This window comes from Syngnathoides biaculeatus, chromosome 10 (genome assembly GCF_019802595.1).
Source record: "Syngnathoides biaculeatus isolate LvHL_M chromosome 10, ASM1980259v1, whole genome shotgun sequence".
Lineage (NCBI taxonomy): Eukaryota > Metazoa > Chordata > Actinopteri > Syngnathiformes > Syngnathidae > Syngnathoides > Syngnathoides biaculeatus.
The window spans coordinates 16,995,842-17,012,446 of NC_084649.1; the positions used below are offsets into that span (position 1 = coordinate 16,995,842).

The window sequence follows — 16,605 nt, forward strand, 5'->3', positions numbered from 1 at the left end:
GTCCTGTTCAATTTATTAATTTTTTTACTTGGACAAAAGTATCTCTCTGTTATATTGTACTTTATAAAAATATACCATCAAGGCAATTTAATAGAATTAAAACGAATTGAATTGTTTTTGTCAGGGCTTTTTTCAGTTGACTGGCTATTGTGCTGCTGTCCACCTTGGCTTCCTGGGAGCGGTATAACACAGACTGACGGATACAATGTACATGGATGTGTGTATAATATGGACATCTTAGTTTCTTCCAGAGGATTAAGAACATGATTGTATGTCTCAATGTGTTACTGCATAGCCCGTGTTCAAATATCAGTTATGCCGATATTTAAGCTATGTGCTTGTTTTATAAACACGTTTAATTCTCCAAGTTCCATGTTTAGTTCGACAATAAACATCAACTGAGAGTGACATAAATGTTGGTGCATCTTTTTAGGAACTAATCACTATTTGCCAAAGTCTTGCTAAAAGTGAAGTGAGATTAGTTGCACTCACTGACACCAAACAGTGTTAACGTCTCAATTTTTACCTTGTGAGCAGAAATGAAATATCTTCCAAATGATGCTTTTACCAAAAAAAAAAAAAAAAAAAATCTAACCTCTTCAGAGCTCAATTAAAAATATGTCATCAAAAAGAACCAAAATATCTGTATATTCTAGATGTATCAATGGACCACCTATATAAGAAGGAGTAAAACCAACAACTGAAATAACATTATGTATATTTATTAGATGAAAAACTTTGCAAAGGGAATCTGCATATCACAGAGTAAGATGAAACACGAAAACATTAAATCTCAACAAGGCAGTCGAAGCCTCAGATAAAAAGATTACCTGTACAAACACACAGTAGTTTTGACACTAATTTGCCATAAATGACACACGGAAAGAACATGCACACACACACACATGCACCCCCCGCTCGCCCCCCCCGTACATTTATACATACAATCTTCCACTCACCCTGTTGTGTCCTTAATAATTCAGAGTCATAACCGTGAGCTCAGGGGCCAACAACTGGCAGTGAAGAGAAGGTTTGCATGTGTGTGTGCGTGTGTTTGTCAGTGCACACGGTCATGCTTTTCCTCAGGAAGTGATGACCAGTAGAAAGGGAACTACACACACACACAGAAATTTTCTCTCTCTGACACAGTCTGGGCTCAGCAGAAGTTCAGACAGCTCAGCATCATGTGCTCAAGCCATGACTGTATGGTTACTAATCCAAAATATAAACTGTGCATTATCTGCATGGCCTTAAACTATGTGGGCCCGCTTGTACGCTTGCAGATATTTTCGAATAAAAGAGAACTTGTATCAGAAAATACAAATGTTCAAAGTGGGCATGTATGTGTGCTGTGGAGGTTGGGGTGGGGGGGGGCGCAGACATGAGACGCAGATGACTTCCTGTCACTTTAGTCTGACATGCGACCTCATGGTGCATTTCTGGTTGCACTTCTCTCCCGCCGCGCAGTCACTCGGTGTCAGCGTAACTGCAGCAACCCGTCAACATGAAACATCCTGACACGGGATCGCCATTTAGTTCTTTAAAGTATAATTCTATTTGGGCTGGGTGATATGGCCTTGAAAAAAAAAAAAAGATTTATTTTAAACCACCACATTCAGACGGCTCCCGGAGATGGCCTACAACTTTCGGGTTCCCCGGGTCAAGCCACTTCTGAGCAGATATAGGCAACGTCTCAACTGGCCCAACATGGCCCAAGGACTGAACTGTTGGGGCTCTTTCAGATAAACGTAACTCGCTTCTTAAATAGCTATGCAGATGACACAAGGTTATATTCAGGAGTGTCCCCAGATGACGACAGTTCAATTGAGGTATTCTGCCAGTGTCGAAATCAGATAGATAACTGGATGAGACAAAATTTTCTTCAACTAAATCACGACAAAACTGAGACAAATGGTTTTGGCAATGAAGAAATGAAAATTGCTGTTAGTAAACACCTGGACTCTCTATCTTTAAAAACCAAATACCAAGTCCGAAACCTTGGTGTTCTGATTGATTCCGACCTGAATTTCAACAATCATATCCAATCAATCACAAAAACTGCCTTCGACCATCTGAAGAACATATCTAGATTGAAGTCTTGTATGTGTCAAGCAGACCAGGAAACGCTCATCCATGCTTTTATCTCCTGTAGACTTGACTACTGTAATGGTCTTCTGACTGGACTCCCCAAAAAGAGTATTAAACAGATGCAGCTCATTCAGAATAATGCTGCTCGCGTTCTGACCAAAACAAAGTGGTCAGAGCATAGAACTCCAATCCTAAAGTCCTTGGACAGGCTTCCAGTCAGCTTTAGAATAGATTTTAAAGTTCTGCTACTTGTCTACAAATCAGTAAATTATTTCGGTCCTGAATACATGAAAGAAATGCTTACGGAATACAAACCCAGTAGAGCTCTGAGATCGACTGACTCGGGTCAAATAGTGGAGCCCAGAGTCCAAAGCAAACATGGTTAAGCAGCATTTGGCTATTATGCTGGACACAAATGGAAGAAGTTGCCAGACAGAGGTGACGTCAGCCCCAAGTGGGAATGTTTTTAAATCCAGGTTGAAAACGTCTTTTTTTCCCCTCATACTTTTTAGAATAAATCCACTTTTTGATCATATTACTTGGACTGTATGCGGTTTTAATTGTCTTTTTTTTTAAATATTTTTTTTGTCATTTTTATGCCATTTTATATGTTTTCTCTCTTTGTTTTCAAATGCCTTTAATCATGTAAAGCACATTGAGTTACCTTGTCTATGAAATGCACTATACAAATAAATTTGCTATACTTCTTAAAACACAGATTTTTTGTGGGGGGACTCTTGTATTGTATGCAACTAGATTCTCCATCTGTTACTAATTATGTGTCGCTTAAATGACAGGACATTTGTGTCATTTTATGGAACTATATTGCATTGACTTAATTTTAATAATGTGTTTTTATTCATTAAGCACTAGTCTAGACACCCTCACGCGGTAAACATTAAAAGCCACTTCCACATAATTGTAATTCACTGGGGGGAGAGAAAGAATGAAAGTGATCATGAAAATGCAGAAATTTTAAGGAAACGAGACTGACACGAGGCAGACTGACGGCCTCGCGACTCTGCCGCTGTCAATTATTCACTCGCACTTTTGTATTTTGATGCAGAGGGTGCAAAGTTGAACGCGTGGGTTTAATGGCTCGGAACAACATGGGAACTACAGTGTGTAACAGAACCTGAAATTATTTTTAATGCCTCAATCTATTGTCTCGTGAAAAAAAAAAAAAAATCTATTGTCATGAGAAATGTTGAGCTTGCCAAGTTCAAACGCAGACGCCGAAACACACACGCATAAGTGTACCATGAGGTGTGTCCTTTTTTGACAGTGACAGGATATGTCAATACTGTACATGTATTTATTTGGGCTTGTTTTTACTACATATAAACTTGAAATAACACGACAGGCCCACAGAACTTTTTCCCACTTAGCTCTGCTGTAAACCTCAGCTTTACAGATGCAATGTGTGTACAACCACAATCCATAAAAGTATCATTCATGCACCTCCATTCCACATAAAACCCACCATTTTACCACTATTTTTATTTTCAAATGTTTAGCAGATTTAATTCTTAAATTATTTGTGTTGCTAAACTTCAGCTGCACAGGTGCCATGTCTGCTGTACCCTAATAAACGATTTTCAAAAAATGTGCACAAATAATCACAAATAATGGATCCATCCACTTTCTTTGCCGCTTACCCTCACGAGGGTCGCGGGGAGTCCTGAAGCCTATCCCAGCTGTCAACGGGCAGGAGGCGGGCCACACCCTGAACTGGTTGCCAGCCAATCACAGGGCACATCTTGACAAATAGTCGTACTCACAATCACACCTAGGGGCAATTTACAGTGTCCAATAAATGTTTGTTTTTGGGATGTGGGAGGAAACCGGAGTGCCCGGAGAAAACCCACGCAGGCACGGCGAGAACATGCAAACTCCACACAGGCGGAAGCGGGATTGAACCCGGGAACTGTGAGGCCAACACTTTAACAGCTGATCCACTGTGCCGCCTCAAATTGTACTTTTTTTTTTTTGAGTCTAAATTATTTGACAAAATCACCTGGACATTGCTTCTGTATGCGCGCGCGTTAGCTCCATTAGGCGCTCACGGGGAAGCAGCAATTTTCACAATAATCTGAGGACATGAACTTTCCCCCAATTCCTTTAAATAGTTATGAGTTAATAGTTGATGAGTCCCTAGAGTCTCAAACGCTTCCTTCGGTGGATAAGGGGAAGGAGTGGTGCAACGTGCAAGGTCATACAAAGACGCACACACACATATAGTCATACACAGTGAGTGGGTACGGCCCTGAGAGCGTGTACGGGCGCTATATACGTAAATGTATAGTTGAGCTGAGGTTGCACAAGTTCACTTCAGGCCAGCTTCGACCTCATTCCACTCCAAATGCTGCACATCTAAAGATGCGAAGGAGCGTGGCAGGAATGGCCTGAGGAAGAATCCGAGAAGAATATTGCCTTATTCCTCGAAAAGCTCAGAAAAAAAGAGATGCGAGGGGACTTCCTTCAGATAATAAGAAAACGAATGATGATGTAAAAAAAACGAAAATAAAAACAATCTGAACTGGATCACACAAAAGTTCAAGGTTGACAAATCAGTCCACCAAGTGGAATTTGTTCTGAATTTAATTCAACCTTCTGCATTCTATACCAACATATCTGCCTAAACGGCACATTTCAAATCATCACCCAAGAAGCTCACATTTTGCATAATAACAAGGTGTTGTTTTTATAAGGCTTCTTCAAAACAGTGATTCTGTAAAATAGCAACATCTGAAGGCAGATCACGTTTGCCTTTTAACAGAAAGTACCCAGCAACTGTGTATCCGTTAACAAAATCAGATAATTTCATGAGCTGCTCCACTCCCTGACATATACTGGATAAAATATTGTGGTATCTTGATCTTAATTGTGTTTCAATGCAATGCAGTGCTATTTTCCCTATTAAAATCACACAAAAGAAAGATTGTGGTGTTTTTTTAGGGGACGTTGGAACGGATTGATGGAATTTCAATTCATTTCAATGGGAAAGACTAATTTCATATGGGTTGAACTGAGTTACGACCTCAGTGAAAGGAAATAAGCAAATACATTTTGTTACAGCTCTGGTGCACCAATTTGACAGATAGGGACTATGAAGGGGCGATAGACTACCGTGATCCCCCAAACATTCGTAAACCTTAATTTAAGTTCAACATGTTAAGTGGCGGGAATGTGAAGTCATTTTCAAAAAGATATTGGCTTATGTGAGGCCCTTGACAAATTGCAACAGAATATAACACATTAGGATGTTTTATCACAATTTAACCGACAACTCATTGACAAATTTGTGCACCTTGTCCTGGGTCAGCTGGAAAAGGCTCCAACTCAACCGTGAGAGCTTAAAAAAAAAAAAAAAAAAAAAAAAAAAAAAAAATGGACAGATGCCACGCATCCCTAGCAATACACGTACCGACACAAAACCTGCATCAGTCCTAGAAAAAACACAAGGTTTGACCTGATGCGTGGTTGTGAATTGCAGTACTGTACTCTGATAGCTTTCCAAAGAGGAAAGTGGAACAAAGGCTACTGCAAATCACGGTCTCTGTTGAAAATATGCGAAAGTGCACTGGTAGAGAAATACTTCACTTTACAACATATTTTCAAATTGCTGTATCATGTATTATACCATTTAACTGGTTACTTTCCCAGAAGCCACAATCTGTTGGTTGTTGGATAGTTGTCATTATTAAAAGAACTGACATCACACATTGACTTTATGATGAATTTTCTATAAACAGACCCATTAACCCTCTTGAAATCCAAACTCTTGAGACACCAATTTTGGACCACCCATAAACGTTTTCCACTTTATTTGAAGTTCTATCCTTTTTCTTGGGTTTATTATATTGATTTCTTGAAACTAGGTTTGTACTGTGACCTTGAGCGGCTTGAAAAGTGCCTATAAATTAAATGAATTATTCATCCATCCATTCTCTGAGACGCTTATTCTCACAAGGGTCGCAGGAGCGCTGGAGCCTATGCTTGCTCTCAACGGGCAGGAGTTGGGTATACCCTAAACTGGTTGCCAGCCAATTGCAGGGCACATGGAGAAAGACGACACTCACAATCACACCTTTGGGCAATTTAGTCTCCAATTAATGTTTGTTTTTGGGATATGGAAGAAAACCGGAGTACTCGGGGAAAACCCACACAGGAACGGGGAGAACATGCAAACTCCATATAGGCGGGCCCGGGAATTTAAGCACTACATTGTTTTTTATTGTACTTAAACTTACTAGATTCATTGAAAAATGGTTCTACCACCCGATATTTTGAATGGTATTTTGTTGGCCAGTTTGTGTTTGATTTTAGTTTGATTAATCTACTTTCATTTAAGTGTTTGGTCTAAAATACTGTATGGATTATAAAAAGGTCACAGAAATTTGCCAATAATTGCATGCAATATTAAAGGGAAACTACTGCACCAGGATCTGTATTGTTATTGGGACAGCAAAATTACTTGCATCAGTACATAAAATTGTGTTTGTCTCATACAGGTCACGTTAATGCTGAAAACGTTTTGAAGTAATTCATCTTGATGTCATTTTCTACTTTCCAAAAACCTGTCATTAGAACAGGCGTGTGTGGATCCTCGTCATTTGAGGAACCCACAGTACATATCATACTGATTGTTATACCGCATGCTAAAAACAAGCCTTTCGAGACGGACTGCAAGAAAAGACTAATTGTGCTCAAAGGTGACAAGCAGCTGCTATCATGCACAAAAACCTAACGTAGCAGTGAACAGCTTCACTTTTTGCTCCCTCTTTGTCAAACGCAAACACCCATCCATCCATTTTCCAAGCCGCTTATCCTCACAAGTGTCGCGGGGGTGATGGAGTCTATCATCGGGCAGGAGGCCTGGTACACCCCAGACTGGTTGCCGGCCAATTGCAGGGCACATGGAGATAGACAACTGTCGCACTTACGATCACACCTACGGGGAATTTATGGTCTCCAATTAATGCATATTTTTGGGATGTGGGAGGAAGCCGAAGTGCCTGGAAAAAACTCACACAGGCACGAACGGTGAGAACATGCAAATTTCACACAGGCGGGGCCAGAATGGTCTGTGAGGCCACGACTCTAACCAGTTGTTCTAGCGTGCCGCCCAAATACAAATGCATGGACTCGAATGTAAAACTTCACTCACAGTTAATAAAAATCATTTATTCATGAATAGCTACTTAATACTGGTTGGGGGTCCTTTCAAGCCAGAGGTAATAGGAAGGAGCAACCACCACAAAACAAAGCTGGGAGCAGTGCTAAACTGCGCCGACTAGAACGATGACACTCTTTAATACAGGACGCTACAAGTACTTTCTGCTTTGGACGAGAGTTTGCCTACGTCATGGTTAATGCGGCTCAATATTGTTCCTTTCCTTTTGCATCATTCTCTCAGGAAAGTGTGAGTGGCAAAAAGCCTAAAAAAAAAAAAATAATAAATGAGGCATGACGCAATTTGAAACCAGCTGAAAATACGTGTACTATGATTCCTTTCTTTAATGAAGACAACGCACAAATGATGCCAGTTCCAGCTCTAAATTGTAACAATACAGTTGTTATTATCTTGGGCAATAAAGCAGATTCAGATTATGAAATTGTACAACGTTCGCACTATATAGTAGAAGGAGGCCTGTTACCTAAGGCAAAATTCTCACCTCACTGGTCAATCTACTTTTCTCCATTGCAGGCGTCAGCTAAAGCTAACTGCTTCCTCTTCCTCCAATCTTTTATTTCTAAATGACTCGACCTTCCTTGCTGGCTCCTTCCAGCGGTAGTCAGAAGGGAATTCCACTTGGAAGGGGCTGTTGGGTGTGCGATCACCCGGAGGGGGAACTCCGCAACTAACTTGATCCTGTGTCTCCATTGCTATGAAAGAGATCTTTCCTTGTATTTTAATGGATTGCCTTTTTAGCGGCAAAAGATATAACCAGCGAAGATCACACATTAATTTTATCAAGCAAAGACTAATCTAAGTGGCACGGTGGGGCAGCTGGAAAGTGTTGGCCTCACAGTTCTGAGGTCCCGGGTTCAATCACACACCCGCCTGTGTGGAGTTTGCATGTTCTCCCTGTGCCTGTGTGGGTTTTCTCCGAGTACTCCGGTTTTCTTCCATATCCCAAAAACATGCAACATTAATTGAACACTCTAAATTGCCCCTAGGTGTGATTTTGAGTGTGACTGTTGTCTGTCTCCATGTAACCTGCGATTGGCTGGCAACCAGTTCAGGGTGTACCCTGCCTCCTGCCCGATGACAGCTGGGATTGGCCCCAGCACTCTACACTCCACACTCCGCACTCCGCACTCCCGTGACCCTTGTGAGTATAAGCGGCTAAGAAAATGGATGGATAGATAGTCATGTAAATACACTTTAAATACAATATAAATACTGCAACAGATGTGTAATAATACCCATCCCTTTACTATTGCGAGTGTCTTCATTCAGGTCACAGGCGAAGTGGAGTCGATCTCATCTGAATTTGCGGGTACACCCCGGCCGGACTGGTTGCCAATCAATCGCTGGGCACATCTTGACAACCATTCACACGCGTTCAAGCCTATGAACATTTTTTTTTTTTGTAATCTTCAATGAACTGTTTTTTTGTTTTTATGTGGGATGAAGCTACAGCACCTGGAGAAAACCCACACAAGAATGGGGAGAATATACAAATTCCACACAGGATATCCCGAACCAAGACTCCAACACAGAACTTCTCTGAGACAGATGTCCCAACCACCAAATCTTGCTCTGGCAACAAAGTTAATATTTATTGTTGAGACACTTTTTACTGAATTAACCATTCTAGCCCCATATAAAAAAAAAAAAAAAAAAAAGCTTTTCAGTCTAAAATGGATACATGACTGACCTTTGTGGTTAATAATTACATCTAATTAAAAAAATAAAAATAAACAAATAAAACCATAACCTTAAGCTTTTACTAAATAAACAAGATCTTAATGCGGCCTGATAAAGCTAAATCAAAGGTTGGCTTTCTGCAAAAACTGTTACAATAACTCAGTTAAATACAATTAATCTTATCTGCGATGGGATTTTTTTATTTATTTATTTATTTTTTTTAAATGCAAGCATGTCTACTAAAGAGCGCCACTGCCGAGCCATGTGAGGAGGCAACATAAACTCACGGTGGTATGCTATCTGAGACACTCCTTTCATTTACGACAACCGTACAAAGTCTGAGTCATTCATTCAAACCATTTACACACACGCACGAGCTCATCGTAAACATCATTAACGTTAAATGCTAGTCTGTTTTTTTTTTTCAATCCTCAAACTGCTGTATCATCTGTCATAACTCAATAACTCCAAAAATAAAATAATGCAAAAATACTCACACTTGGAAGGATAAGAGTTTCCTGCCTCTAAAAATCGCCCAAACATGCGACTTCAGCACACCTCGAATGACCTCTGCTCAGCGAGCATGGAAAAGTCTAACTGGGAGCGCTTTTTCTTTGGAATTGTGCTCGACACACATTCCTAAGGAAGGGACCTTCCCTAAATGTGAGAAGAAGAAGTTTAACCACCAGACATTCTGTGGAGCTATTCCAGCTGATGTTTGGCAAGTGAAGTCGTGTAAACCCAGGGCGAGTTGCGAGCCAATCGCAGGGCGCATCTCAACAAACAACCGTTCGCACTCACATTTACACCAATGGACAGCTTAGACTCTAAAATGAACCTAACGTGTTTTTTTAAATGTGGACGAAGCTTGAGTGTGCGTTTCTTTCGGCTTGTCCCTTTCGGGGTCGCCACAGCGTGTCAACTCAGATGAACGCATATATATGTTTGGCACAATTTTTACGCCGGATGCCCTTCCTGACGCAACCCTTCTCAGGGAGTGGAGGCCCCAGTGGGATACGAACCCACAACCTCTGGTTTACCAAACCAGTGCTCTAACCACTGAGCTACGGGGCCTCCTGGACGAAGCTTGAGTGGCGGCTGGTAAAGCGTTGGGCTCACAGTTCTGAGGTGCCAGGTTCAATCCCGTCCCCGCCTGTGTGGAGATTGTGTGTTCTCCTCGTGCCTGCGTGGGTTTCCTCCGGACACTCTAAATTGCCCCTAGGTGTGATCGTGAGTGCAGCTGTTTGTGTCCATGTGCCCTGCGATTGGCTGGCAACCACTTCAGGGTGTATCCTGCCTCCTGCCCATTGACAGCTGGGATAGGCTCCACCACTACCCGCGACCCTTGTGAGAATAACTGCAAAGAAAATGGATAGATGATGGATGGATGGATGAATTTACTCCTACATTCTCAGCAATGTAGTTTCTTCAAAGAACCTACAGTGGATGCATATTTTTGGAATGTGGGAGGAGCCCGAAGTACCCAGTGAAACCCCCCCCGCCATCATCAAATATGGGGAGGACACTCAAACTCCACAAAGAAAGGTCGGAGCGGAGAACTGAAGCCCAAACTGACAAATCTGACATATATGTCTACACGCTTAAACGTTTTTGACAAAAAGCGGGGTTTCGCAAGGAGCAAGGAGCCAGGATGACCTTTCCGAGACCTTTTATGGACGCATCTAATTAAAGATTATCCTTCAGTTGCTATAATTCTAAGTTCCACTAATTTAAAATAGGCCTGTTGCATCACAGCGGAAATTTTCACTTCTGTGTTTTTTTTTTTAGTTTTTGGGCCAACACACCCACAGTTAGAATTAGGAGTGTGATTTTTCCTTTGCCGTATACTCAAATTAAAGTCATAATTTATCTTCCAGCAAAAAAAAAAAAAAGTGCAAAATGACTCACGATTGTTTGACTTAATCTTCTTCTTTTCCTTTCGGCTTTAATAATACTTAATATTTCTTCCTTTGATGCCGCTGCTGATGTCATCACCAATGGAAACACCGCATCATTTGTGCCAATTGTTTGTTTTTGGCAGCGCACTGTGCAAGTTTGAACAGCTCCTGTCTCCTTTCTATAGATACCGGCTGCGCCCGCGAGTCGTTGCGACACACATTTGAGCAATTGTGCAACCGTAACATCCAACAGTCTTACGCGTTGCTATAAGGGACTTTGGAAAAATACCAAGAACAAAAAAAATCCTGAATTCCATCAGGAAGGGATTTTCAATCTATTTTGGCCCCTTTGCTGGATGAGAAAAACAAACAAACACAAATGACAAGAACATGATTGGACATCACAGCGAACTAATGGTTAGCAAATCAGACACACAGATCTGAGATTGCGGGTTTGAAACCGTGTTCTGGCCTTCCTGTTTTCTCTGAGTACACCAGCGTCATCCCCTATCCACAATAATTGGATGAAAGGTTCACTGAAAACTAAATTGTTGACACTGTAAGTGTGACTGTGAATAGTTTCTATACTATTTCCCATTTTTTGAGATATGAATTAATTAATTCCTTCACCACACTCATAGCACGTGTATGTCATAATCTCATTTTCCATTAAAATAAATTGAAATGCTATTAATCCTTTCCAGATCCCTACAAACAATGTAATGTGTTTTATTATGACACAAATTGCACTCCATGCATCCATTTTCTTGGCCGCTTATCCTCACAAGCGTCGTGGGGAGCACTGGAGCCCATCTCAGCTGTCAACGGGCAGGAGGCGGGGTACACCCTGAACTGGTGGCCAGCCAATCGCAGGGCAGATTGATACAAACAGACATGCTCACAATCACACCTAGGGGCAATTTAGAGTGTCCAATTAATGTTGCATGTTTTTGGGATGTGGGAGAAAACCGGAGTGCCCGGAGAAAACCAACGCAGGGACGGGGACAACATGCAAAGTCCATACAGTCACGGCCAGGATCGAACCCGGTTTACCAACGGTTTACCAGCTGAGCCACCGTGTTGCCCTATACTATTCAATGTACAGTAATTAGAGGAATACATAGAATTAAGAATAATTAAACAGTTCCATGACACTTACGAGGATATGTAGCTCAGAATATGGATGGATGGATGTATAATTACACAGTTTTTGTCACAGTTCTCCTTTAATTGTGCTGCTCAATCTGGTGTGTGTGCCTTAACCACCTGGAGGCAGTAAAGTTTGGAGGCTCAACTCCTCTCTCAACTTCTCAATACGGCATTAATATTGTTTTTTTTTTTTTAAACGGTAAAGAATATATGCCTCTATATATCATTGTCTTGCCTTTCTATGTGTATTGCAGCACCGTTTGTGTTGATATATCTGTTACAAAAAGGGTAACACCACTGCCACATACTGTATATGCTAACTGTTATCCCGTGTACCTACGGAGTTTCCCCATTGTATGTGAGCATTCAGGTAGCGGAGGATATCTTTAGTTTGACTAACATTCATCTAAGAGTGACTTGAAGCCACTCTTGAATATTTATTTACAAAAAAAAAACAAAAAAAACAAAACACCTCTCATCCGAAGTCAACAGGGATAAGATCTAGCACCCCCGTGATCCTAGTGAGGATCAATGGTATAGAAGATTTTAATAGAATTACATTATTCAAACAGAGTTTTGTTTTTTTTCCCTTCTGGGATTTGCCTTATTTCTCTTGATACCAAACAATCTTTGATACTGTTTTTTTTTTCCAGAAAATTTTATTTCCCAGCATTAACTTCAATCAACTTCAACAGAAACAGTGGAATGAATAACTTCAAATAATGAGAAACTAAATGTTTCCTCTGTCCCTTTAGTTGAAACGCATATGTAAACACAACCCTGAATAAAATTAACATGTTAAACGTCTGACAGTTTATCAGAATAAATAGTTCTCTGAAACTGCAGGGCTCGGCTGGTCCATACTGTATGTAAGCGTAAGAATAAAGTAACACTGCAGCACCTCCAGCTCTCACACACCCTTTTCTCATGTTGAGTTGTTTCTGCAGGTGAAGCAAGATGACCTCAGCAAAATATTTGCAGCTTGGACGCCCATACCTTAGGTCAAATGGTCCCATTATGTCAATAAATCACTGTTTTCCCATGTCTTTTAACGCAAATGACTCCTTGATTGCCTTCCACTAGACTCGTTACACTCAAAAAAATGTAAAAATGAATCCACTCGTGTCTGCTTCTAAGTAGGAAATAAAATCGTTGCTTGCAAGTCTGTTTTTTTTTTTTTTTTTTAAATCAGTCTCAAGATGGGTCTGAAAATTTGCAACTTATAGTGACCAAATAACAAATTGACAACGATGGGTTCTCTTTTGTCGACTAGCTTCTTCGAGTTTGCAGCCATGTTGTTATTGTAAGAAGTAGACATCAGCAAAGGACAGAGGGTGATAAAGAAAAGGAATTTAAAAAATAAAATGACAAATTAACTTAAACATAAAAAAATTGGATAATTGTCGAGGACTAATAAAATTGAAATAATGTAAAAATCACTCTCTCCGTGAAGGTATCTGGCAACCTTATGACAGAAAAAACATCTCTCATCTAATCTCACTAAATTTGGTGATATTTGTGAATAGATGTGTATATATATATATATATATATATATATATATATATATATATACACAAACACACACTATTTTTTATTATTATTTTTATAAAATGACATTGCTGCATCTTATTCAAATATAATTGAAGAACCAAATGGTCCTGATCAGGAATATAGGACATAATTCTGACTAAAATGTCCAGACGTTCACATCGCTGTCAACTCTCATCATTCGTCTTGATTTTTTTTGTATAGAAATTTATCACATTTTGTCCATCTCAACTTTTTAACTACTCCATGGTATTTTCTTGATTTTTTGGGGGGTGTAATTTTGACAATTTATTGGGACTTTCCTCATCAGTTCCACGATAACAATTTGAAATGTCATTTAACATATATAAAAGATGACAAAGACTTTCAGAGAACTTCTTTGGAGATTTTTTTTAAATGTATTTGTTTTTTTTTCTTTTGCTTTTTGATTTTTTTTTTTGATACCGTGCTATGACAGAGACCATTTGAGTTCCCTTAAGATGGAAGCCCTATCACTCAACAGGTGTCCCTGATTTTTAAAAATATGGTCAACATTTCCAATTTCTCCACTCTGTGGTGACTCAGCAAATTGCAAGCATGTTTACATTGTGATGAGTCATGCCATACAATATTTCAACAAAACACAGTCGGAAATACGGTTGAGCAACATCTCCACATTTAGTACAGATCACTGAATCACAACCCTATTGGAAAACGAGACTTAAAAAAAATGGCAGTGAAGCCTACTTACCGAAATAACTTTGACGAGCTTGATGGTTAGAGTCTCCGCCTGGTGTTTGCATGTCAAAGTCACTTTGAAAATGTGGATCAGGAGCACCTGACCGGCTGCCACTAGCGCGTCCTTTAACCGCACCCCCCAGGCATCTCCACCACCCACCACCCCCGTGTCCCGGCGGACGCCTCGTCCAGCCAAGTAAGCGGCGAACGGATCAGTCCACCATAAAGGTACAGCTCGGTTCGCTCATAAAAATACACTTTTTTTTTTTTTTTACACAAACAATAGTGTAAGTAGAAAAAACCGCATACCTGATGTTCTTTTCTTTTTTCTCTCTTTTTTTCCTTCAAAAAAATGGCTTCCTCTTGGTTCCGGTTCTTTACCGCGGTGGCTTCTCCAAACTGTGGCCGCCTTCGCTTCTCCGACTGCCGGCCTCCCGTCAGCGTCTGCCTCCGCTCCCCCGCCCCCGCATCCAGCCCTGAGGCGCTTTTGAAGCGGCAAATCCAAACGTTCTCTCTCACACGGACACGAACACAGACCCGTTGTTTCCCGTCGATATCAATCTAATTAAACGAGTCTGGCTAGTTTGCAACGGGTTGTCTTTTAATGTTGCGAAAACCCAATTACACGTATCTTTGTTACTGACTTTCCAGACGCGAATTTTCCTCTTCCGGGAAAATATTCGATCTATTTATTTCCTCACCTGTTTATGCTACTTAACTCGCGAGTTAGCAGCTAGCTTAGCATTAGCAGAACTAGCAAAAACAAACGAGGTAGACCTGCGATAAATATTTAAAAATAATATGAGCAGTTACCAAGTACCCCACATAGTTCACTTATAAAGTGCGTTTGAAAAAAAAAAAAAGAACTTTCATGTCATATCGAGAGAAAAAGCTCAAATTCGATAACTCGTTTTTGCAGAGTACTTCCGATTTTTGTTAGCCAAAAAGCTGAAAGTTAGTTTACTGAACTACATGAAATATGTATTACAGGACTTCTCCAACTTGGCTATCGCAGTAAGTCTCCCCCAAAACACTGCGCAACAGATTAGAGATTCTTACTCTACAACTACAGATAAGAAAGTAAATAAGTATTCTTCCCAATTTTGGGGTTATGTTAGATATACTTTATAAATATGCTACAATCCTGCTTACTGATTATCCATGTGGTAATGTATTAATATTTTAGCATGATCATTTGCAGTTATTTAAGCAGAAAATATGTAACGTTGTGTCCCATGTATCTGTAGCCCATTAAAATTCACATTTTTAATGTCTGTTATATAATGTTTATGTCAACTAAGACGGACAGAAGGAAAGTGTCTGCACACATGGGCTTTAAGATTGATATCAAGGATATAATCGGCTCGCCATATGTGAAGACTCATAAAAAGAGCTGTAAAAGTCTGAAAATGAAAAACTAACTTACGCATCCCATCCATTGAACTCATTCTATATGATATGATTTACTAGTTAATATGACACAGAGGTCATATTATTGCATTGCATTGCACAAACATAAAATTCCAAAGGCTTGCCAGTTGTTCCAGGCTACTTCCTGGCAAAAATGTACTACAGTATTTTGAGACTCCAAAAGTTTGATGGATTCCATTAAATAGGCCCATCCTCTTCTTCAGTTTGCCAAATGGGTCAATGAAATCTTTTTAGCTGGGCTTCATGCCACCTAAGGCAATTGGTTGAGTCAATTTATTTACTGTACTAATGGGATTTTAATAATCTGCAACAGTATTCAACAGAGTGTTAATACTTGGTCCTGACGATTCGTATGACTGTTCATAAATAATGTTTCACCCGGAAATTGGAATGCTTCAATTGGAACTTGGAATTTTTTTTTTTTTCGGTGTGAACGCAGACATCTTCCCTTGAGGGTCCTTTGCTGTGTAATCTGTAATTCCTGAGAAACCCCAGCAGTTCTTCTTTCCCGTGGGCGTAAAACTTTGGTATTTGAAAGTGCTCCATCATTTCCCGCTTGCACCGGACTCGCCTCCATGCCTATCAAGTTAGGCAGCGTACAAACTGTACTGTACATACGGTCACTTGGGCCGAAATCTGAGGATCCCTTATGATCAAAGTCGACAGAGGCTCGATTCTCACATGCTTCTTAAGGATCATCCTGTGGTGTAGGATGTGTTAAGAGTAATTTTCCCTCCCCGATCTGCTCGGAAAACAGTCGACTGGCAATCCCAAATGTGAAACCAGTTCAATGGTTTAGATCACGTGTTCTTATTTGTGTGGTCAATGAAGAGTTCTGGCAACCCATGGACATTTAGTTTGGGGGTGAAGACACGCCATTGTGTAAAGTACACCAC

General features: G+C 40.3%; 1 protein-coding gene and 1 non-coding gene across 2 annotated transcripts in view; both read right to left on the minus strand.

Moving 5' to 3' along the window:
• The window catches only part of pparg (peroxisome proliferator-activated receptor gamma), a 40,406-nt gene extending 25,919 nt beyond the window's left edge, over positions 1-14,487 (minus strand). Inside the window, exon 1 of the mRNA XM_061831841.1 lies at positions 14,292-14,487. Coding sequence (XP_061687825.1) covers positions 14,292-14,343 — 52 coding nt within the window. The 5' untranslated portion in view covers positions 14,344-14,487. The remainder of the gene's footprint in view (positions 1-14,291) is intronic.
• On the minus strand, positions 9,967-10,039 carry trnat-ggu (transfer RNA threonine (anticodon GGU)). Its single transcript has one exon. It is a non-coding gene; the product is annotated as a tRNA-Thr (tRNA).
• Positions 14,488-16,605: the final 2,118 nt, after the last annotated feature.